The sequence below is a fragment of the Bicyclus anynana genome, chromosome 5 (assembly GCF_947172395.1).
Source record: "Bicyclus anynana chromosome 5, ilBicAnyn1.1, whole genome shotgun sequence".
NCBI classification, from domain to species: domain Eukaryota; kingdom Metazoa; phylum Arthropoda; class Insecta; order Lepidoptera; family Nymphalidae; genus Bicyclus; species Bicyclus anynana.
This window is the reverse complement of record NC_069087.1, coordinates 5009673-5035607: the sequence shown is the minus strand read 5'-3', so window position 1 is coordinate 5035607 and position 25935 is coordinate 5009673. Positions and strand designations below refer to the sequence as shown.

Here is a 25935-nt window from a genome sequence, read left to right as displayed (position 1 = left end):
TGTGCAAACCAAGAGGGCGCCGCGATACGCATAATAACAAAAGCGATGTCGTGAGTGTGGTTTGCCTAAACAGCCAAAAACGCGAGGTCGTTGAAAAAGGAAAAAGATTCTTGTTCTTTTTCTTCGAGGGTAGATCGATTTTGCCCCTAACAGCTGACTTCACTTCTCATCTCGCAACTTCAGTCCCGCCGTGACCACGATCCATGCAACTGGGTCGAAATATCGACAATAAAAATCTCGTCGTTTTATCGTGGTATGTACCCGTTTAAATAACATTCATAATGCCTGATTAGGTGACATGGTGGTTAAGGAAACTCTGCTATAGAAGAATCTAAAGTCTATCGATTGTAGAGAAATGATCTTACGTTAATTATGAGCTCGAGTTGATAATCCGGAAATATTATTCAATTTATAAAAATATTTGTCATATTATCTTTTAATTGTGAACAATACCCCGTTTTCCCTCCAATTAGTCAGAATTATAATATTGTTAATATTAATTTGATTATAACCCAGTCAGCGGGTGGGTATCGAACACATAACCTCTCGGTGTGAGTTTGGACTCTTTACCGTTGATATCATCATCAACCCATGTTCGGCTCACTGCTGAGCACGAGTCTCCTCTCAGAATGAAAGTAGTTTACCGTTGATCTATTCAGGCTTAATTTTTAATGTTTTCATTGTTTACTTAATATTTTATAAAAAACGCTGATATGAAGTTAATCAGAACTCTATTGTTTAAACACTTAAAATATTAAAAAAACACTTATAGACGTGTGTAAATAGTGGGAGATATTTTCCAGATTTCCCAGATTTCCTTCTAAGCATTCCACTTGATGGGCAGATATAACACCATGTAACTAAAAAGATGAGAAACATCTACCGTAAATTGATCTTATGCATTGATGAGTGCTTGACGCAGTCCTCTAATCTCAAAAATTAACTGTTATATGAGAAACTGCTGAGTTTTTTGCCAGCTCTTCTCGGTTGGATCTACTTTCCGAAGTGGTGGTCAGTACTTACTGACAAACTAGATATTTCAAAAGCAAACTATAGTATAATATAGCCTACTTGAAATAAACAAATTTGACATTAAAAAAAAACTAAAACATGAATGTAAGTTTATTACTTCCGCAAGTCTGCAGGGTAGGCAGTGTATTTTTGCATATACGAAGTGCATGCCACTGCGTATATCTGGATATAGTATTGTAAGTTTAAGTTTATCGGGAGGGGCAATGTTCATCATGTATAAAAATCCATTTAAACCAAAAATAAACTTCTATAAACGGCAATCTTGATTTCGTGGCAACATTATTGGCGATGTTTATCTAAAATTACCCTCAATATCATTATAGGATCACATTAAACGTAATATAACGTCTAAAGAATTTAACTTAACACCATTATAAAACCTTGTCCGGTTATCAGGCGGCGGCAGTTGTTATATGAGCCATAAAGTTAAGTTTTCGTTAAAGCCATTAAACGGGAAATCTCAATTCGGGGCTCGGATCAAATTTTGAGAGTATTTATCTTCCGCAGGGTCGATTTAAAAGCAAAATCACGCAAGCACACGACGCCATTATCACTAGAGCTCGATCCGCAGGCCGCGGCAACTCTATGAATCTAATCCAGCGGATTTATCTTCTGATTTACAGCCGGCTCGAGCCAACGAGGGCGCGACTCCTTGAAAGAAAAGTGATAATGTCTTAATCCTACCACACTCGACTGTTCTACCCCCGCTTATTTTATGGTCGCGCGCCCAGACGGCACGTTTTGATTTATGATTTCAATAATTAAGAATTCTTAGGTGCAATTTGAATTTGAGCCGCGATGTGGGGGCCTGGGAGGCCTGCGGGAGGCCTGCCTGTTTGTTATTGCCACGGGGCGAGAAAGGGTCGCCGGTCCCACGGCTTACCTTTCATTTTCTGAGGAATTATAATAGAGTTTCGAGAAATTACGACGTCTTCTAAAAGACTCGCATAAGTACCTATATTCGTGTTGCTGGCAAAAGTCAAATTTTAAATTTTAATTCTTCTAGGAATACCTACTGAACTTACCTACTGAAATTACTTTTTTATATTATATACGTTTAGCAGACTCATTAAAATTATTAAACTAGATAAACTTCACCTCTGTGTTATGAAAAAATTTTTACACAATTTTCCTAATTAGCAAGTTTTAGTATGTATTAAAACTTATTAATACATCGACTAATTTTAATTAACGAAAATTTTACCGAACTTCTAGGCATTCGTAACACGGTGAAAATTGAATATGAGTTAATTTTCTACAACGAAATGTACTAAAAATCATCTATTCTTATTTGGAAGGAAAAGGGTACTAAAAGTTTCTAAGATCTGCTCATAAATAAGTAAATTATGTAGCATTTAATAGTTTTAGATTTTCAGTTGTTGTTTAAAAATTACTAATGAAGTTTATAAGGAAATAACCTCCTCCTTTTTTTGAAGTCGGTTAAAAAGCCGAAGAGTTTGTTTGTTTGATTGATTGATTGAACGCGCTAATCTCAGGAACTACTGGTTCGAATTGATAATTACTTTCAGTGTTAAATAGCCCATTTATCGAGGAAGGTATAATTCCCGTACTCCTACGGGAACGAGAACCACGCGGGTGAAACCGCGCGGCGTCAGCTAATTCACTGACAAAATGATAAAAATACATCCAACAACAGACCGTCCTTTGTAAATGAACAAAAGCTAATCTCGTAACAACTAAAAGCCTCTGTTTGACGATCCTCATACACTTGATACACTCGAATTACAGTATGTAGAGGCCTTTACGTCTCGTCGTCTTCGAGTAATCCTCGTGCCGCAATATAACCCGTGGCTGTCCTTATATCGCGCCCTAATCTCGAGGCATTACAATTAACGCGGCCCGAGATAACCCGCCGCTCGCCACCCACTGATAAAGGGCACTAGTTTAACTTAAGCATCCACCGCCCTCAGGGTTTACCTAATTACCCTGTGCGTATACGTTTACACAGACGTATAATCGCTACTTTCTTAGCAATATACCACTATAGTTGTTCTTCGAAAACTCTTTCTCTGATAGACATTAATAGAGCGAAAACTTATAATGCTTGACCCGTATAAAAACCAACAGCATTCCGGCTTTAGAAAAAAGGTTTCAGGTTTAAAATGCGTTACGTATAAAAAAAAGCATAGGGCCGTGCTAGCCCAGTGGATATAACTTCTGCCTCCGATTCCGGAGGGTGTGGGTTCGAATCCGGTCCGGGGCATGCACCTCCAACTTTACAATTGTGTGCATTTTAAGAAATTAAATATCACGTGTCTCAATCGGTGAAGGAAAACGTCGTGAAAGAAACCTGCATATCAAAGAATTAATGTGTAAAGTCTGCCAATCCGCATTGGGCCAGCGTGGTGGACTATTGGCCTTACCCCTCTCATTCTGAGAGGAGACTCGAACTCAGCAGTGAGCCGAATATGGGTTGATGACGACGACGACGACAAAAAAAGCGTAATCATCGACCCTTGAACTTTAAGGATGTTTTTCAAGTAGGTTTTCAATGCTGAAAGGGGAGTGAAGACATGATTTCTTATTAGGTACATATTACTATCACGATCAATTCAAATTTGAAATTCATTTATTTCAAGTGAAATAAGTTTACAAGCACTTTTGAAACGACAGCTCATGTTATCATGGAGATAGGTACATTCAAAAACTTAAAATTAAAACTCAGACATAATGCGTGAATTTGTTGACGTGCCTAGCAAAAATATCTAGATGATAATTTATCATTTTTATTGCATCATATGTTAATTTTACAGTCACCATATGAGAAATTTCTCTTCTTAACTCTTTATCATTCGGCATGTCGCTCGGTTAGTCCATTCGATATCTGTATTCCTAAGATACGCTATTATGAACGAATTTCATACAACCCGGGGCGGCACGTACGTAAATGTTTACGTACTTTGCAGTATTGGTAATTCGCCCTTCCGGCAGCCACTCTTGTTCTGTTCAAGGATCATCGATTTGTATCAAAACCTTCGTGTTATTGGGTGCGTATGCAAAAACTTGGGTGATTTTTGCAAGCGATGAGACATAGACAAATATTTTTAGATATTTATAGTTACTAAATAATTTAGGAACACTAAATTGTATAAGTGTCGAAAAAAATGTTATTAGATATTCAGGGGCTTTCATAATAAAAAAAATCTTATTCATAATAAATAGATTCCTCTTTAGTTAACACGGTAGCTAATTATGGAGCTTGGACCGTAGTGGTTTTGGAAGGCAGTTTTCAAAGTCCCAATTATCCATATCATCATCATCATCATCATGATGATGATGATATGGATAATTGGGGTAGCTAATTATGGAGCTTGGACCGTAGTGGTTTTGGAAGGCAGTTTTCAAAGTCCCAATTATCCATATAAACGATATTTTTTGATATTTTCTTCGGGATACTATCAGCATTCCTTCAGTTGCCACACCCTTTGCTAGAGACCCTTATGGTTCCCTTTAAAAAATCTTATTTGAAGGGTGTTTTATGAAACACAACGGAAACGGTGGTTTGCCGCAAAGCTAAATTGGGGATCACCATCATCATTATCAACCTATATTCGGCTCACTGCTGAGCTCCTCTCAGAAAGAGAGGTTTTAGGCCAATAGTCCACTACAATGGCAGACTTCACACACTCAGAGAATTAACAAAGTTTTCTGATATGCAGTATTCCTTACGATGTTTTTCCTTCGACGTTTGAACACGTGATATTTAATTTCTTAAAATGCACACAACTGAAAAGTTTAGGTGCATGCCCTGGACCGGATTCGAAACCACACCCTTCGGAATCGGAGGCAGAGGTAATTTTCACTGGGCTATTACGTCCACACGCCACATATTGGGGGGTATTATTATCATAATAAGCCGAGGAAAATTTAAAAAAATCCCCTTAACGTACGGTTTAACTTGTAAATTGCTACCTCCCAAAGCTACCACTATTTAAATCCATGCTTGGCTACGTTACTTACCTTTGGTAGGTCAATAGGCCTTTTCAAAATGACGTCAGGCTATGTCAGGCTCTCAGTCCGTATTACATTATAAAGCGGCGCGCGCTTCATTTCTATAAATTCAAATAAGTACTAATAATAAAAAGTGGTTAATTTCTGAGATACGATATTTATTTTCCAATACCATACTAAAATACCTCACTATAATTTATTTCTTTATAGATTTATAGTTTGCTTTTGTTTGTGTGTGTGAAAAATTGGTTTTGTGTTTTTTAATACCTGATTTGTTTTTATTAATTTGATGTTTTTATTACAAACTTGTACGAAGGCATGTTTAATGAACTGAGTTTACCTTATTTCATTATTTTTTACACATAAAATATCTTCCTAAATAAACGGCGCCAGTTAGATTGCAAATTGGAAAAAAATTGCAAATCATTAAATTGTTTTATGTACGTATTTTATTTTAAAATAATATAAAACCTTTCTCTAATGTAATGTAATGTGTCAAAAAGTACAAAATATAATGTGTCAATAAAAAAGAAATTTCAAATAAACTTCGCTCAAAACTTTTTAAAAGTTTAAACTTTACATAAACAAAAAATTATATAATAAAGAAAATATCATAAATCCTTTTATAATATGCGTGGTGCGTTATAATAAATATTACAAAAACATTAAACAAAATTAGAATTTTATTTTGTAGCTAAAGCGATTTTTCCCAAATTGGCATTTACCTGCACTTCAGTTCAAGCAGCTGCGTGACGAAAGAGAACTAAAAAATACTGCTAATACGTAGATATATTAATAAATATAGAACTTCGCCCTCAATTGTTGTCTTTTCTATATAAATTTTTTGCCTCTACTAATTGGTCTGAAAGCTCTTGAGTGAAATGGTTTTTACGTGGGAACGATTTTTGTGCATTTAAAATAAATATCATGAAGTGCTTAAAATGTGATAACGTCGAGTGGAATCGCCGAGAATCATTTCCGCGTAAAAATATTGTGTTTGTGGATGGAAAATCGAATCGCAAGTACACTACTTCTTTTAAATACTTCGTGTTGTTTTGTTATCCCTCAAGGATGGCACTGATGGGACTGTTTGTTCCAGGACGGCGCCGTTGAATACGCACACGACGCTGTCACACATAAACAAAAGGCGACTGGAGTTCGGCGTAGATATAGAAGCTTTCAGAGTAAACGATAGAAGACTTGATCGCGTGGACGACGCGTCCATGGAGGAAGAAGCTACCAAGCGGCGAAGACGACTACTGGACGACGACAGAAGAGACGAAATCGATTCCTACCATAGAAACTTCACCGTACACAGGCCTAACATCCTACGTCACCCCGGTGAAGACGCAGAATCTCTTTTACAACGAACACAAAATGCACTAAAATCCCTTAGCAATTGGCCCCCCGAGACTCTATCGAACGGTGATGAAAACGAAGACGCCAACGACTTCGACAATCTTTTCAACGATAGACGTTCAGATAAAATGTTACCGTCCTCTCCTTCACAGTCATCAGAGAGCGCACATTCGCAAAGAAGTTTCTCGAGACAAGAAAACGACGAATCTAAATCTCATCCATGCGATAGAATAGAAAACGTCGAAGTTCCTTACCGAGACCCAAAAATGGAAAGAGAAAATAGTATAGAATACAACTACGATAGAGAAGATAAAACACAGAATCACTACGACACACCTAATTTTGATGAATTAGTAGATAATTCTTCCAACGATCTAGAAATCGATATGTCTGAAGATGAACGGGAAAGTAAAAGAAGAAAGGGAGAAATAATCACAGTAAACAAACAGTCACTATACAACGCGTACAAGGCTGCAACAGCTTCATTGCCTTACTCGACCCAGTCCGCATTCAAGCCTCCAGCGGAAGTGAAGCACAAAATACATGGATCGTCATTTCCCAGTGAACCATTTGGGGGTTACTCGAATGATCACGAAAAGAGCTCACTGCATAAGGTCTCGAAACAGTACACCGTGTTACAGCCCGCCGGCTTGGGGTCTCGAGCCGCCACGGCACTGCAGGAAGCTCGCACGGTGCCGTCGACCCAGCCCGCGCGAGACTCACGGCCTCTCAATGCACTCTCTCCGCCCGTCTCCAGAGGTACCGCTCGTCTCTGACGCTCATTGCCAAACTTCTTAACGACACTATAACTTTCGACTTCGCGTTATGAACAAGACAAAGTTTGTTTCAAGGTCGGCTGCTTTGTTCCCACATAGCAGATAGAATCATGCACGGTGCTTGTACGGTTTTATAATACTAATCTATAGATAGCTTTCAAATAAACATTCGTGCGTTTGTGTTTTTTAACTTAACAAATATGTTTGATCTCGGAGAATTTTATTCGTGTAGAAGGTTAACAAATGATCGTTCATTCGAAAGACGTTTCTCATAATTCAATCTTTTACACATATGTTTAAACTCCACCTACGCCGCTGTCGTATATAATGTGCGAGTATGTGGCGGTTTTCCTCGTATCGCACATTTAGGATTTACGTCATGCAATAAAAACGGGTCAGGGCGGGCGGGGCGTAGTACCGCCCCGCTACTCTTGAAAGAAAAATTGTCAGTCGGACCGCGCAGCCGCCTGGCGTTCTTTATTTTTTCTTTTAAGTCGTGGATGGGGTGGGTCCCGAGCGTGGGCGGCGCCGCGCAGGTACGCCCCGCGGCACGCCCGCCGCCCGCCGGTATCGATCCGCTCCCACGCCCCGCTCGATGATTAACAAAATACTAATTTGTTCATCGATTTGTCCGCAGAAGGCAACAAGTGTCCAACTCCGGGCTGCAATGGGCAGGGCCACGTCACTGGCCTGTATACGCACCACCGCAGGTAAGCCGCTGGTTTCCATGCTTTTCAGCTATGACGTCATATCTACTATCAGTTACATGAGTATCAGTATCCACTAACTAGTAGCAATGTCTAACAGTATCCAGATACAAACTACATAGCTGGTTGCTTCAATCATTACAATATGATGTTAAATTTACATTCTCCAAATGATCTATAACAAATTTCACAATATACGTGTACAATACAGTACATATTTTAAAAAAGCGTAATAATATAACTAATATTTGGGTTTCATATAAATCTTGTTTTGTCCATCAGTCTGTCAGGATGTCCAAGAAAGGATAAAGTCACACCTGAGAGTAAGTAATCGAAGTCCTAAACTATGCTAGAAGTTAGAACTTATTTTGTTTTATTTGTGTAGATGTATGTTTAGTATTTATATCATTAATATTTTTGTTGCGAACATTGAAGCTAATGATAATTCAAGAGAAGCTATATATCAAACATTTATCTATCAGGCAATCATTTTAATGAAGTAATAATGTCCTTGGTTTGTATTATTACAGTCAGATTAGTCTTATTAGTAACCTTAGTATACTTGCTTAGGTTATTATGTGAATTTATGATATTTAGTCTGAATCTTACTTATTGAAAATTTCCCAGTTAAAAACATACAGTTTTATTCATTTACAGTGCAAAATAGTTATCATCATGTATTAAGAACATCATAAACACTATAGCAGTATTCACTCAAAAGTGGCTATGGTTATTTTTTCTCGCATTTTTTTAAAATCCTTTATAACGTTTTAAAACCTTGCTCATAGTTATACGAACAAACTTGTTTTCTACTTTTTTCAATTCACAGTTATTTTTTTATTTACTCGTGTCTCTCTGCGCTTTGCTATTAATCGTATTAAGCAGCTTGTTCAGTTCGCTGTTTCAGTCTACGAACACAAGGCATACTCGTAGTTTTCGATCTGACATATGATTCTCTGAGGTTGATTGACGGAAGCAGCTGATGTCTTGTACTTACTTAATAGATGATGATTGTTTTAGTTAAGATTAGCTAGGAAAGGCTACTTTCTATCAACTGATATTAAAAAAGAATTGGAAATGCCTCTTGTCTTGTCGACCAAAGAGCAATCATGAATACTTATTTATCATCTTAATGGTTAAGTACTGTTTTATATGTACGAGTATATCTTAATAAATTTTACGTGGCATCTCAACACATTCAAACATGTGTTTGCGTATTGTCTACGAATGAACGATGGTACCATTTTCAGAAACTTTTCAGTGGACAAGGACAGTGTTTGTACTTGAGGTGCCACGTGAAAAAAAGTATAGGTACGCGATTTTCCTCATGAAGAATTTGTACCTAACAGTTTTGGCGTTGCACGAGACAATCCTAAAGTGTCCAACACCGGGCTGCAACGGTCGCGGGCACGTCAGCTCCAACCGGAGCACGCACCGCTCGCTGTCGGGCTGCCCTACCGCGGCCGCGAGGAAAGCTGCCGCCCGCTCGCAGAGGGGCCGACCACCAGGTTTGTGTGTTGTACACTTTCATCATTACCGCTCGCCGTCGGGCTGCAACACCGCGGCCGCGAGGAAAGCCGCTGCCCGCTCGCAGAGGGGTCGACCACCAGGTTCGTGTGTTATACACTATCATCATTACCGCTCGCCGTCGGGCTGGTACACCGCGGCCGCGAGGAAAGCCGCTGCCCGCTAGCAGAGGGGCTGACCACCAGGTTCATGTTTTGTACATTATCATCATTACCGCTCGCTGTCGGGCTGCCCCATCGCGGCCGCGAGGAAAGCCGCTGCCCGCTAGCAGAGGGGCTGACCACCAGGTTTGTGTCTTGTACACTTTCATCGTTACCACTTGCTGTCGGGCTGCCCCACCGTGGCCGCGAGGAAAGCCGCTGCCCGCTAGCAGAAGGGCAGACCAGCAGGTTTGTGTCTTGTACACTTTCATCGTAACCACTTGCTGTCGGGCTGCCACACCGCGGCCGCGAGGAAAGCCGCCGCCCGCTCGCAGAGGGGCCGACCACCAGGTTCGTTCGTTGTTCACTAGCATCATTCATGATCGAATCATAACATGATCGAATTCGAGGTACGTTGGTTTGAAACTAACAGTAATGCCGCTGATATCGACAAACAATTATTGCTGCAGTCTTCTGAATTCTATACAAAATGGAACCTTGAGAGTAGTTAAGGGAGATAATGTCTTTAGAGTCAACTTTCGGTTTCGGAGAGAAATGTATACCTTCTTTAAGATTTTTCACGGGTATGAGAGAGAACATAGGCCTCTTGCATGGACTTCCAAACACCACAGTCTCCAGCCGCAAAGCATCCAACGGCTCCTTCAACCACCCTGATATCCCCTTGACGTTGTTTTAATCTCGATTATTAGGTTGTGCTAAATTGAAGGAACTTCTCCAGTTCAGCTGCAAGCTATAGCGCCGGCGCCCGTGTCGGTGTCGGTGTCAGTATCGGCGCCCCCGGAGCGCGCGCGGCCGGCGGAGGCGCCGCGCACGCCGCCCGTGAAGCGCGAAGCCCCCGAGCTGCTGGTGCCCAAGCGAGAGGCGGCCGAGCCCGAGCGCGACTCCCCCGGCATGGAGACGCGCCACGCCGGCTACGGCGCGCCGCCCGACCAGCGCTCGCCCTACGAGCGCCCGCCCGACGACCACGTGCGCTCCTACAGGTAACCGCCGCGCCATCATATATTATCCCAGACCAATTATAGAAGGACCTGTATCGCACTCATAGTCACAAACAAAATTGTCTGCCATTTTCTGAAGAAAACGAGCTTAGATTTGGTATATATCTTATACTAAACTAGAAGTTTTTGTCCGTTTTATACACCATTTACTAAATACCAACACAAAAAGGTATTTTTTCGGAGCTCTTTAACCGACGAACACGATTACGACTATTTAACATCGATTCTATAGAGGCAGCTTTTATAATCGCATTAGATCGTCGATCATATACTTTGACAGAAAAGTAGCACCTAGCGAGGCAGGTCCTACAGAATAGTTGGTCTGAGTATATTATGCTAGGCTTAGACGATGCTGGCATGAATAAAACCGATCTGTTCATCAAGCCAGTGACCTTCGCTCACGTGCCCTGCAGCTCCCGCGCCAATATGAGGACGCATAAAGACAGTCACTGACGCATATCCGTCAATACCAATAACGCTGACAGCAGTTCTCAGAAAAGCCAACATTGATATCATCTAAACAAAATAGTTTGTGCCATTGATGGCTTGTTTAAGAACACTTTAGGTAATCCCTATCGATTTTATAGAGGTCCAATCGATCTGGAAAGGTATGACCCTCAAGTTATTGTGACGTGACGAATAGCAGAGACTTTTGTGGTAGAGTAGATACCAAGTTAATACCACCTGTAATCGAGGAACTTATAATAGTATGCTTCCTTGCTGGGGATAAGCCGAGTTACTGACAGCGCCGAGTATCGGCAACCTCAGCGTTGACAACATCGATGGCCAAAAACATGAAACCGCAGGAGAAAGCATCTTAAAAAGTTGTTATTGTTTTAACAATTTGAGAAATAAATTGAATTCCTCTTGCACCGCTACAGATCTACAATCTTAAACTCGATGCACGATTACTGACACAATTTCATTTAAGTTGTTTCAATTATTCACAACCGAAGGAGGAGAAACAAAGCAATACCTCAAAGTTCGCGTAATTTTTTCGGCTATACAATTTATGTAGTCATGTTAGTTTTGCCGTAAAGAAATTAAGATAAACGCAGAATATCTAATCAGAAAATTTTCGTTACGCATACTGACCTACTGACGCGTTTTCTGACCTACATATAAAATATATAATTTTTCGATAAACGTAGGTCATATAGGTAAACGTTATGTCTCTTCTCATAGTCAAATGAATGAAACTCGATACGGCTACGAGTCTCGCTGCTACGAAGGCGCGCCGGCCTTCGAGCGGTACGACCCGGCGCAGTGTCCGCAGCGGCCCTACGGGTGGGAGGAGGAACGGTACCACGACCCCCATCTGCCCACGCCCATGAAAACTGACCAGTCCGAGCAAGAAGCCAGTACCGGCCCCATTTACCCTAGGTACGTAGAACCACATCGTATATTATCACGATTGTTTTGAGCTATTCTAATGCCTTAATGTGGTAAACGGGATTCTAATTATCGCAATCCAAAATTATTTATCCTTTTAACGCGACTTTTAAACCTAAATATAAGTCATAAGCGAAATAAAGATGTGTTGTAAGTGGTGCCGACTTGTCCGTCCAGACCGATGTACCATTACGAAGCTGGTGGAGTAGGCGGCGTGGCGGGCGTGAGCGCCATGGGCCCCGGCGTACCCCCCGGCTTCTCGGCGATCAATCTGTCGGTGAAGATCGCTGCGGCCCAGGCGCAGCGGCCGCGGAGCCCGACGCCGAGGGATCCCAGAGACCCTCGCCCGGCCATAGATCTCTCTACGTCTAACGGTAGTCCACAGGTGAGAATTTGAGAGTTTGGAAGACGACACAAAAGTTACATTGCCCTGAACCATTGGTGAGTAAAAGACATGCAAGTAAGCGGATTGAACTCATCGCTAATTCGCTATTCAAGTCTATGTGTCAAGACAAACAATAAAGCTTAGCAAAGATGGAGATCGTAATGTTGTAATACAAATACCAACAGTTCAGGATACACTACAACGTTTAAACTATCATTGTCGCGTACGCAAATACCGTTCCACTAAATACCAATGGATCAGGGCTTCTGACGCAATGAACAGCGTTCAGTCTTGGCAGTCTCACGAGCCAATGGATCAGGGAGCTCCGCACAGTGTTATAAACGCCGATTTATGCAACAGGGTCCATACGCATCACCGGTGTACACGAGCGCCGGGGGCGGGAGTGCGGGGGGCCCCCGGGGCAGCCCGCAGCCCGGCGCGTCGCCGCAGCTCACGGCCAGTCCGCAGGTCCCGAGCCCGCAAGGCCAGACCCTCGACCTTAGCGTGTCCCGTTTACCACATAGGTGAGGCATTGACATAGCTTGAACTTTTATCATTCGCACATTATCTGGCTACTTATCTTATAATGCATGTTTTTTTTTAATTTATAAAGGGAAATTATGTTCCCAGTCGCCAGAAACTTAGCTTCGTGGCAACCATACAATATACACTCTACCAAACTTTGAGGGCATCTAGCGAAGATAGCAGCTTAAGGCCATGATGTGTGTGTTGGAAGTTCTTGCAAGAGACTGTGGACGTCGATAATGATGACGATTATAATGATGATGATTATGATGATGATGATGATGATTATGATGATGATGATGATGATTATGATGATGATTATGATTATGATTATGATGATGATGATGATGATGATGATGATGATGATGAAATATATTGTTTGTCTACAGTCGAAGTTTTCCTGGCGGAGTGTCGTATAGTCGAGAATCAACGCCAGACAGCGGCGGCAGCCATCCATATTTAGAAGCATACCATAGAGACACTGCTGGTGAGTAATATATTCGCAAGAATTCCTCATAAAGGAGATGGTCCAAATCCAAAATTGTATCCAAAATTGCAGGATCAGTCATTGTACCCTGGTAGAAATAAAAGAAAATGTTTTCTTTACTATTTTTGATTATACAAATCTACGAATTTACTTTATTTCTTTCGAAATAATATTCATCATCTCCCAAGATATCCAACACTAATATGGGTATTATTGGCGGATTGATGACGTTTTCATTGCTGTAGTCGATATGACGTTTGTTGTCAATTGTCATGTCATAGTTGCTTTAAGGGCGCCATCTTGATATAACCCAAATGCTTGGGTTTTATTTCAATACGAATAATTACAAATATTACTTACGAATATTAAAATAATTCGAGGGTTATTAATCAAAAACAAGTAAAATATACTGGTTTAATTTTCATAATGTTGAGACACACACACACCACAATAGTTCAAATTCGTAGGTAGTATTACGCATTGCCTCTACCTCGTGAGCACTGGACAAAATTATCACAAAGCACTACATAGGGTACTGCTTGATAATTTTGTCGAGTGCTATGGTATTGTTCTGGTAACTCTACAATCATCAGAACAAAACCCAGCGAAGTATCACGCATATAGTATTCTTAAAAAGGTCATTAGCATTCGCTACATACATACTTAGGAAAACAGAGTATGCAGCGCAAATTTTCTGTTGCAATTTTCATAATTCCTAAACATTACTTCCGTGAATAAGCGCGAATTGGCCCTATTTAGCAAGACACTCGTTACCCGTAGCTCTACCGTACGGTACGGTAAAACATGCGATACAAATTAAGAGCAACCGCCTTAATGTCTCCCGCTTGCATTGCAAGCCACATTGGTGGAACAATGCTAATTCTACGCACCAGGCGTTCCTCCTTACACGTGTGTAGCTACTCTCATACTAGGGTTGCCAACCGTGCCATAATAAATATAGTTTTGTATTATATTTTGAGATCAAGCACGTATATATTGTTTAAGAAATAGTAATTCGCAAAAATAGTATATTTTCAACACTGAAATTTAATAAATAATTCCTTCGTTTTTAAAACAGTATTAACTTAAAACGAACGAATAAAATAGCTATTGGTTTCTTAAATTTAAAAAATCAAATGCCATAAACCATATGATACTCTTATTTACAAAAAAAATTGAAATATACAAAATCTAATCTTTAAAAGTACTATATTTTTATAGCTTTGTCTGAAAAAATACTAGGTATATTTTTTCAAAATTAATTGGCAGCCCTATCTGATGCGTATGTGTGGGTGCGTATTAATTATAACGCGGTTACGCGCGTCACGAGAAATGTTCACGTGCGTTAATTAAAATTTACCGCAAATTAATATTATCAACGTTCTTGACCTGATAAATAATAATGAGTTTTCTATTCATATACCTTACTTTAATATTAGGCACAGTAGTACTGTTTACGAATTTGTGTCTTATGGAATGAAATAAAAAAATCTATTGAAATAAACATGTGTGTGTATCTAAATATACCTAAATTATGACTGAAAACTGAAATATATCCACTCTTTACTTGACGATAACCACGTTGTAGGTGGTGAGGAAAACGGAATTACTTCGTTACGCAAACTCAGTAGAAGGACACAACATATTGAGTGTACTTTTACGAAGGACCAGCATTTATTAATGACTGTGTAAGTGTAAATTACTGCGACGCCAAGCAGGTGAAGGAGACGCTTGATCAAAAAATCCCTGGGCACACTCCGAAATAAATCCTTTAATCTTGTATAAAAATGTTCCCTATGCTGGTGCGTAGGTTACGGCGGTGTCAGCCCTCATCCAGTGGCGGGCTACGGCCTAGCGCAGCCGGACTACGCGGCAGCGGCGGCCGCGGCGGGCTACGGCGGCTACCAGTACCAGTGCGGCGCCTACCCCCCGCCGCCCGCCTACCCGCCGCACGCGCCGCCCTACTCGCCGCCCTGCTACATGCCGCCGCCGCACGCGCCGCACGACAAGCCCAAGGATAGCAGGTGAATACGCTTGGTTACTTGACATAAATGTGCTCAGCGCTCACTAAAAGATGGTAGGGGAGAGTATCTATATACCACCATGCAAACAAGAAAATTCCTCTGCGATACCGCGAGCATCCGCCAGTTTACTAAAGCATTTACCAATAAGCTTTACTCGATCGAGTAGAGAGGTACAAGTAGGTACAATGGAGTACCTACTTGGCAAACTCTAGAGTATACCGTCTTTCTTCGATGGATTCGGTGACGCACCGAGCATTGATTAATGTAATCCTTATAAGAATCTATTATCTATCGACATTATATATTTTACAGAAGTAAGTCAAAGCTCTCTAATTTTTTTCTTCTTTGCGAAAAACGCAATTTTTTCCAGGGTTAGGGCTTTTTTAAAACATTTGTTATTATAAATTAAAGTATCAAATTATATTTATAGTGTTTATAAAACATACACTAAAATAATTAACAAAATTTTCCTTCTAAGTAATGATTAGTAATTAGGTAATGTAATAAGTATAAAATAAAGCGTAAAAATGTTCTTATTAATCAACAAACATCTAAGTAATACCTAAACAATTTGTAAGAGATTTTCTATACTAAACACTTAAAAGAGTTTTTCTATCGGCCTAAATACTTGCAAACACAAACACAAGCATATAATCACATAATTGTTTCATAGTGTGTTATTTCGAACGTATCTCATACTATAGTTGTAGTACACTCACACTCTAACTCGACGGATCAGTCTAAATATACCGCCGGCCGCGCGCGCGTGTGCCATGCGCGCTCCAATTGACAAGACATAGATAACATATACAATAGAATAGCGTGCCACCAACTATGCGACGAAACAGGTGAGATATACCTACCTCTACCTACTTTGTAACGTTCCGTATATAATCAATTTTCGAACGCAATTTGTTGATAACTTTTTTTAATATTAGCTACTTTTGTAAAGTAAACACTCAATACGTTTACGCAAACAGCGTATACAGATTCCAGTTCTTTTTACTACCACATAGCTATAGGTGAATGACTTTAATGACACTCATAATAAGAACAATCGTAACAAATGTAGGTGGAAATTCGTATTACGTATTTATAATTAGAATATGCGCTCGTAACGTATACATAACAATTCATACATAAATATTAATATTGTATTGTAAAGTTTTTTTTTTTTTTTTGTTCCGTTCCGTTTGTTTTATTTGTTGTGTTATCGTTATATTGTTTTTGTTTTATTTTGTTATATTTATTCACGATAGCTACCACCGCGACGACTATTACGGAAAACCGGGTTACCGGATACGAGAGTCGAGGGAACTTATCCAGTGCCCGGTCGAGAGCTGCGACGGTACCGGCCACATTTCAGGCAACTTCGCGACACACCGCAGGCAAGCGGCAATATTTGCGCACTCGCGAATATTCGACATTGGGAATGTTCCAGCAACATTATAGCCACCAGCAATATTACTCAGAACCCGACGCAATATTAGCGGCACGATGCAATATTCGCCGTACAATATTAATGTGACAATTTTGTGCTATATGTTCCACTTTGCACATTTCCGACATCAATTGGCTGTGCTCGAGGTTTAGCTGTAAACTAACCGCATGACGAAACGCTGATGTGAAATCGTCTAGATGTTATTCTACTTGCGTTTATTTTTGGCTTCTGATTCTAACACAGTACCTATTAGATTGTGAGAAGCTTACATTTAAACATCTTTATTAAAACTATTAAACTCACCATTACCTATATCATAATAGTACTAAGGTAACTGTTGAGTTTAAGCCGACTCTTAGTAGAATAGAATAGTAATAGAGTCACTACAAGATAAACTTGACATAATATGTTAGGCCTATCAACTTGAAATAAACGAGTTTTAATTTTGATTTACCTTTACAAAAAATATTTTTTTAGGTGAGTCTAGTAATGTTATGTAAAGCTTAAGCAATTTTAAATAACTTATATATCTATTTATTTAAAAGCCTTTAACCTTCGTAATGTATAATTTATACTTTAAAAATACATTTTATAGCACATTTGCTCGTAAAGTATCTCTTATTTCACAAATTTCAATATTGTAATGTATCTCATTACGTACATGAGCCGTAATGTTAAGTAAAACGCCCATGTGCTGTAATATAATTTAAAACGTTTATTATCCGTCTAAAAACGAACGGTACTTTTTTAAATCTTAGCAAAGAGATGGCAGAAAAGTCATAAACATTTTATGAATAAAATTAACTTTTTGAAATAAAGTATGATAAATAAACATTTAATTCTTTAATTTTAATAATTTTGACAATAAATGACAACCGTAACAAACACAAAAACATATGTAACAAACACAAAAATATTAATTTACTTTTTGGGTAATACTGACTGTTTTTGGTCATTTTGCCTCAAAAAAACGCTATAACTCTAGCTCTCGCCTACGGCTCGAGCTTGCAATATTGCCTCGGCTGTGATTTGTACATTCATTTCAGTTCATTGAATGTACTTTTAAGCAATTCATCAAAGTGAAAATGTGAAACGTGCATTTTAATTTAGATATCATAAAAAAAAGTTTAGTTAATAAGATAGGTGTAGTAAACTGAATGCAAGTTGAATGAAGACGCATAAACAGTATGCTAATTTTAGTGTGGAGATTCAAACTCACTTATAACACTCCACAGATGCTTCACACTCCAGATTATTTTTATCATTCCTTAAAGTGTTCACACACGCCCCTTAAAGTAACCGACGACAGCTAAGAAAATGTTTACAGTGCCGCTCAAAATAATCCCAGTTACTATAAATCAATGTTTAAATTAAACGAAGTTTATATGTACGAGTATGTTGTTAGAAAAAAAGAAAGGATGAGCTTTTGTTTTTTTAGAAAGGAACTAAAATTGAGAACACACCTAACATATTTAAAAGCATTTTTTTATCTCATTTGCACGGATTCTTTTGCTCGATGAAGGAAATGAAATGAAGGAAAAGTAATTTTCCTATATAGCCAACAAAGTTCGAATTTTGGACTCAATAAGTACGACAGAAATAATTAGAACAATATTAACAAGTCTAGTAGGTATGTAACATTTTTGTTTTTTTTTTCTAATTTATAATTAGTTTATATGATTTAGGATTCTGATGAAAATATCAGAAAATTTTAATTAATGTTAAAATTTCTATTTTATTGTGAAAACGTCTACCTTAATTTTATAAAACATACCTGAACGTAGAACCTTCTCCATTTTAGACATCGTTTAAAAAGTAAAATAATATAGTAAATTAGCTGTACCATTGCCTAGCCCGTAGATCCAATCAAATTGAAAAATATTTTCGGATTTTGGTTTGTTTCAATTTACTTTTATAAACCTTGGTGATTGTGTGGCAGGGGTGTGAATTTAACTCTCATTATTAAAAACGGTACCTCCGTAATGCCGAATTGAGATTCTTTGTTTATTATAGTTAAGGTAGTACGAGTATGTACTCACAGTAGTGTTATGAAGAATTATTTTGGTTTGCACACGGCAGCGAAACTCGTGCGTTGAATCTCTCGCGACGCTAAGGATTCTTTATTTGACCCTTTATATTCTTTATACCCCTCGATTTGATCATAGTTAAATCTTAGAATCCTTTGCTTAATCTGTAGCGAATAGGTGCATTTGCAACTTTGCTTTGCTTAACCTATTGTTTTGTGGATTTTTAACTCATCGTTAAGCACCATGTCATGGTATCGCCAGAATTGTTTAGATCGCTCTCTCTCACTTAATCAATGCATCTGTTAATCTTAGAGAGTTATCAATATTTAAAAATTATTTAATAAATATCACTTATAGGTATATAAACTAAACTAGAAGGTAACGGATAGAATCACTTGCAAATAAAGATAAAATATTACGGTGGACTGCTTTATAAAAAAATCTTATTGTTTTCAGAGTTAGTTTTTCAAGCAAGTAGATAATATGTAATATACATAGTAATTTACATATTTTACCATTTTCAGTACATTTGTTGAACGCGCGCTTGCTTAATAATTAAAAAAACTGATTAACCAGATAATTTTAAAATTTTCCTGCCCACGTTTAGTTTATTATAATTAAACAGCTCAAATATATAAAACAACAGGCCTGTAGGCATGTGGCACGTCGATTATCTTTCTACAAATGCTAACGCTTCGGAAACTAAAAAAATGTATAGGAATAACAGATCATTGACAGCTTGATCACGTGATCTGTCGATAATGAATGTATTTTTTTTAATTTTCGAATCGTTAGCGTTTGTAGAAAGAGAATTGACGTGCCACATGCCTACAGGCCTGATTCGATTTAGGTACAGTATTATTGCATGTTTTTTGTGTCGTAGTAGGAATATATATACGTTATTTATAATTAACTTATAACTTTTCCTTAATTAGCTAATTTACTATTATATTTAAATACAGTTTTAACTTGAAATTTGTGATAAGAACAATACATAAGTACCTACCTACGTAGTAGTAATTTCAGTAAATAATTTATAAAATAGGAAGAATTTTCCGGGCTTTTATTTCCTATTAGGTTGCCCTCACACTGTCACACCATATTGTACGAATATTATCCAATATATATTGTTTTGTCAACCGTGTGTGGGCACCCTTAGAATATGATACATGCTACATTTTACTAATGACTGTTGGTAAACGTTATGAATGTATATTTTATAATATAAAATATAAATATGGTCAAAATAAAATATAAAAAAATAACTAAATCAAACTTTTGCCGATCTTGATATTATGTTAAACATAAAGGTTACGTCACTATACAAAAAACATAGACTCTAATTGAGAACTTTGTCTTTACGTCCATTTTTAAAAGCACTTTTCATGATTTCTGCACAAAAATATGTTAACATATCACTACAATATAAGCAAAATCCGTGCTTAACACACTACTAAAAAAATTAGTTTGCCTAATCGCGTAGATATCAGATCACTCACAGATTATAGGAGTTAGCCATTTGCTTGATATTATTAAAATAAATTCACACACTCACATAAAATTCTTTGCATACATATTAATACTAGCAGACACCGCGCAGTTTCACCCGCGTGGTTTCCGTTCCCATAGGAATACGGAGATAAAATCGCCTATAGCACTCGGGGATAGTTAACTTCCCAACAGTAAAAGAATTTTTCAAATTGGTTCAGTAGTTTCAGAGCCGATTCAATGCCAACAAACCAACAAACAATCAAATCTTTCCTCTTCATAATATTAGTATAGATAAATATGTATAACAAAAATCCAAAGATTATGAAAATAATGTTTATTGCTTCTTACACTGAAGTGTATTTCAAATAGCATTTGCACTGTGACAGTCGCCTGTATGAAATTCATAATAAGTACTATTATTGTGAATCGCGGCAAACTTTCAAGAGTGAAAAGAACTCTCACCTGCACCATTCTACATGAAACGAACTTTATGTAGATTGTAGACTCTACATTGTATAGCGTTTCAATAAGCAGCAATGTAAACCAAGTCAAAGAGCCGAGAACCAAGAACAAATCTAAGAGTATACATTTTAAGTGCTTCGTTAAATAGATATTCGCTATACAGGATGTTGCGGAGTATTTTCCAGAACTTCAAGATGTTGACCATGTTTTTTATAACTTATCTATTTCTTTTTTACTAAAAAAAAAACTGACTATCCATGTAACACACGCCTATAGATATCTATCCTTGAATTTCAAAATACTTAATTGTAGTGGTAAAACTGTCGATATCGTCGAGATATTGCAACTGGCACTCCGCACTCCACTAGTAAGCTACTTCATGATATTTATCAATGAATAAGTTTGGCTAGGTAATAATATAAGGGATACAATTTAAGATCTATTAGAAAAGAAATATTTATTACACCGAAAATATTCATTTTAGTACACAAATGTTCTATAAATCGGCGAATCAATAAAACATTTACCCTCGACCTGCTCAGAAACAGCTCCGGTTTTCATGTTTCTTTTTACTCTTTCTTTCTCTTTCTTGATATTATTTGAAATCAGAAACCTTTTGGAGTGGGGACGGAATGATTTATATTATTCAAAACAATATTTATGCTATTTATATAATAAATAATTAAAAAACGAAACACTACCATTTGACTTCATTACTCATATTTTTAGTTAATTTTCCTCAAAAAAAATATAACCCTAGAGTTTTGGGAAATACTCTCGAGCACCCTGTATACAGTAACAATCTCCTCTATCGTAAGTTGCCGCAAGTTGTTCCGTCACGCCATTGTAAGCAGTCTGTATATGTGCAGTCTGTCCGGGTGTCCGCGCGCCGACCGCTCGCAGCTGCAGCCTCACTCGCAGGAGCTGAAGTGTCCGACGCCCGGCTGCGACGGGTCAGGGCACGTCACCGGCAACTACTCGTCGCACCGGTCGCTGTCCGGCTGTCCTAGAGCGAACAAACCGAAGAGCAAGCCGAGAGATGGACAGGACTCGGAGCCTCTCAGGTGAGCTGGATTAACTATTGCATTGCATCCCAACCTGTGGTCCGCGGACCCCTGGGGGTTCGCAGTGTCATACGTAATTGAAATACAAATATTAAGGGGTATGGATTTTCATCCTCTTCCTAACAAGTTAGCCCGCTTCCATCTTAGACTGCATCTTCACTTACCATCAAGTGAGATTGTAGTCAAGGGCTAACTTGTAAAGAATAAAAAAAATATACTAATTTGAATATTGAGAGGATCTGACCTTTTAACACGAATCTTACTGCTTACTTCAACTTGAACGTTTTTCACACTTTTCATAGTAAACAGTTATGAGTAGCTATTTTGTATTTGTAATAACAAAAATAAATACCTAATCGGATTTTTTTTACTGTTTATTTTATTAAGGGGTTCTGTGAAAACTGTGCCTGATTTCCTAGGGGTCCGTGGCTGAAAAAGGTTGGGAAACGCTGAACTATTGTATTGCGATTCAGTAACGACGTTTTGCATAACTCGCAAATTACAGTTTCGAATTCATCTCTATCTCTTTCTCTGTCTATCACGATACTATAGAAAGGGAAATATAGAGGTGAATTCGAAACATCGTTACTTGCGAGTTATACTAACAAGTTTAGCTATAGCAAATTGATACATAATTTTTATAACCATTAAATATAAACGTTAGTTCTTTCAGACTAATGTGTTTATTTAATGATTTTCCTTTATATTTGTATTACTAAGAAAATGCGAATTTACTTTTCCTTATACTAACTTGAAAGAGAGTATTGTTTATCCTACTTGTATACCTATAACAAATAAAATCATTCCCTTTACCGTTTCTCATGTCTAAGTATAAGTTTGTTGGTATTTGCACGCTGCTTAGATGCCCAATACCGGGCTGTGATGGTTCTGGACATGCTACTGGGAAATTCTTATCACATCGAAGGTAAGTTTCTTAGTAAAAAAACACATTTATTCAATAAATAAAGTATACATAACATAGCCCGCCATAACAAAGCATAATAATAATAGCATAACGCTCCATATCCCTAACATAAGGAGGCCTGGCTAATAAAATTGAAAGTATTACGTATTAGTTGCAAAGGTACCTCTTACTAGGTGGAAACCTAAAAAAGTTACCTATACCTAATTATATATTACTGCTGCATTTAAATTATTTATAAATATTATAAATCATCAAAACGGCAAAAATTGAATTCTCTTTTTCGAGCAATCGTCAGTAATGGTGTACTTAATGAAAATCCAACCATAGCCATAGACTTCATAACGTCAAAATGCTGCCTAGTGATGTGCCTAAACATTTGATATCGATGTTTCAGTAATAGCTCTACGTTTGCCCGTCACATTTTTTTAATGATCACTAAGAATAATTGATAATAATTTACTTGTTTCTTCACAGCGCTTCCGGGTGTCCGATTGCGAATCGCAACAAAATGCGAGTCCTAGAAAGCGGCGGAACAGTGGAACAACACAAAGCAGCCGTGGCGGCAGCAGCATCCGCTATCAAATTTGACGGTGTGAACTGTCCGACACCAGGGTGCGATGGATCCGGACATTTGAATGGCTCTTTCCTGACACATCGCTCGCTGTCCGGCTGTCCGATCGCAGGAGCCGCAACACCCACACCACCAAAGAAACCCAAATATCCTGACGACATCACGCCATTATACCCTAAATCATATTCAGGTGTGTTATAATTTTTATTTATATTAACACATACTATAAAAGAATAAAATCGATTTCATGGTCAATGAATATAATTATCAAAAATTGAGATTAGGCGATAAAAAAGACAGTTGTAGAACACAAAATACCAATTATCACAATTATTGTCTGTCTGCTCTCGCTTTTCTTTGGAACTATTGAACAGCCGAAGTTGCAGCTGTCCGCTAGTTCCTAATAAAGTACTTATTTGAAATACATAATTTTATAATACCTAATCATTTTAGGTACAGATATAACCATGCAGACTGGAAACGGTGAAGATCTTATGACTTTGGAGCAAGAAATAACCGAGCTGCAACGTGAGAATGCTAAAGTAGAATCGCAAATGATCCGTCTAAAATCCGACATCAATGCAATGGAATCACAACTTAGCCATGGCGAAAGAGTAAGTTAAAATGTCGTTAAATAAATATGATTTAAACAAAACACAAAACATTCTCAGTAATTTAATTCATGATCAAAACTTCACTATAACTATCTTTGTCTGTATAACGTAGATGGTACAGTCATGGCTCCAAACATCCAACTTTGAGTGCTACTAACATCACATGACTTTGTGAGTACCACTTGTTTATTAACCAATAAAGTAGCCACTCTAAAGAAGAGCCATTAATGTTATAACAATTTTGTGTTGGATAATAATGACGAACCTTACGTATCATGATTGTATGATATGCTAATGACTGCATAACCCAACACTGTCATTATTTACAGGAGAACCAGCAAATGCATCACAGCAACAATAATTTCCACGAGTATTACAAGGGGCTATGTAATAACGTGATAACTTTATTGGAAACCGTCCGGCTCCCTGGTGGAGGCACCGCTCCTGCGCCCACTGCTCTAGGAACACCTGGGGCGCCCCCGGCCCCAGGACCCGGGGAAAAACCTCCCTATGACAACTTTGATTCATATCTGACCAAACTGCAAACACTTTGCTCTCCTGATGGCTACTGTCCCGATGAGAATCGGCCAATCTACGAAACAGTGAAAAATGCACTTCAGGACTTCACAGTGCTTCCCACGCCTATTTAAGTGTCACCCAGCGCCGCCGAAAACGAGAGACAGTGATTTCGTAAGCCAACATAAACTCGGCGGAGCTTATTTCGAAATGGAAACGCTTCTGTGAGTGCGATGTAATATAAACAATTTAGTAAAGCTATTTACCAAAGACTGTTGACATAAAATATGTCAAATCGAATACAGTGAACGATAAAAATCTAGTTGTGTACAGTGTATCGCCCGCGCGAAGGGTCCTTCGGACGTTATGTGTTCTAATTAGATAATGATGTCTATTTTATAAACCGTTGTATACGATGGGTGACTTTTGTGAGTCATCGCGTTAAATCTCGAAAAGTTCGAGTAATTATCATTAAGGCGAACTTAAATTTAAATGAATTTTAAACACTGTTACTCGTATTATGCTTATAGTAAGTTTACATTAGGGAAAGTTTATACAATTGTATTAAGCGATTTTAGACCCATAAAACACACCAAGATGGATATTATGTGTAAATATGTATGTAACCCATTTAATTAGATTATTTTATAGACACCGGATTACAGGCCAAAGTAGCCGGTGTTTAGTGAAAAATGTAAGGTCATTTTACCGAACAAAGAAACTTAAATAGCAAATAAGAATGTTATACCTACTGCGTTTATGTTCATACTGGGTATGTGCCAAATGCTTCCGCAGGAGCACCCGATCACTGACGTATTAAGACTATTATTGGTATAGGAGACAATGAAACGAAAATTAAAAGAAACTTATAGAAGACTCTAGTCACTTTGTAAATAAATTGTGAATACATAGTTGTCACGTCGTGAGGACGTTAATATTTATATTAGAGAATAAAGCGATCTCAATAGATCATGTAAGTTAAATAATTCAGTCATTAATTAATAACCAATTTAGTGATAAATTAATAATTTCTTTGTTAGCCAATGTTCACTTGCTGTGATTATGTTACATGTTATTTATTGTTACCTTTGAGGATGTGATAGCTCAAATGAGAAGGGTTAGCGTTATTTTGCTATGTATAATTTGATGTGCTTCTCGTAAAATGTGCAATTATTGTTTATTACTTATTTATATTTAATGTCGATGCGTAATGTTTACGTTGTAAAATACCTATGTGAATTCACTGAAATTATTTCTGGAAATCGCATCGCGTACACTGATCGATAATTATATACGCATTTAAATATTAAACCTATTACTATGTTACTAATCTGATTGTCATATACGTTTCTGTAAAATATTGAGTATGTGTTGTTAAAAAGAATAAAAATAAATACCGAGATAATAACTTGATTTTCATTCCTAAGCTTGATTGATTGATAGAAAGTTCCCTAGCAAAAGAGAAATGTCTAACCCACT

At 38.0% G+C, this 25935-nt stretch overlaps 1 protein-coding gene across 1 annotated transcript in view; it reads left to right on the top strand.

Annotated features, from left to right (window-relative positions):
* LOC112055666 (uncharacterized) overlaps positions 1 to 25864 on the top strand; it is a gene marked incomplete in the record, with an annotated part of 347646 nt that extends 321782 nt beyond the window's left edge. The window contains 15 exon segments of the mRNA XM_052881727.1: positions 6104 to 7122; positions 7777 to 7849; positions 8129 to 8169; positions 9196 to 9354; positions 10253 to 10514; positions 11718 to 11915; positions 12102 to 12309; positions 12670 to 12833; positions 13224 to 13321; positions 15132 to 15345; positions 21636 to 21830; positions 22693 to 22755; positions 23230 to 23516; positions 23780 to 23940; positions 24270 to 25864. Coding sequence (XP_052737687.1) covers positions 6104 to 7122; positions 7777 to 7849; positions 8129 to 8169; positions 9196 to 9354; positions 10253 to 10514; positions 11718 to 11915; positions 12102 to 12309; positions 12670 to 12833; positions 13224 to 13321; positions 15132 to 15345; positions 21636 to 21830; positions 22693 to 22755; positions 23230 to 23516; positions 23780 to 23940; positions 24270 to 24590 — 3463 coding nt within the window.
* Positions 25865 to 25935: the final 71 nt, after the last annotated feature.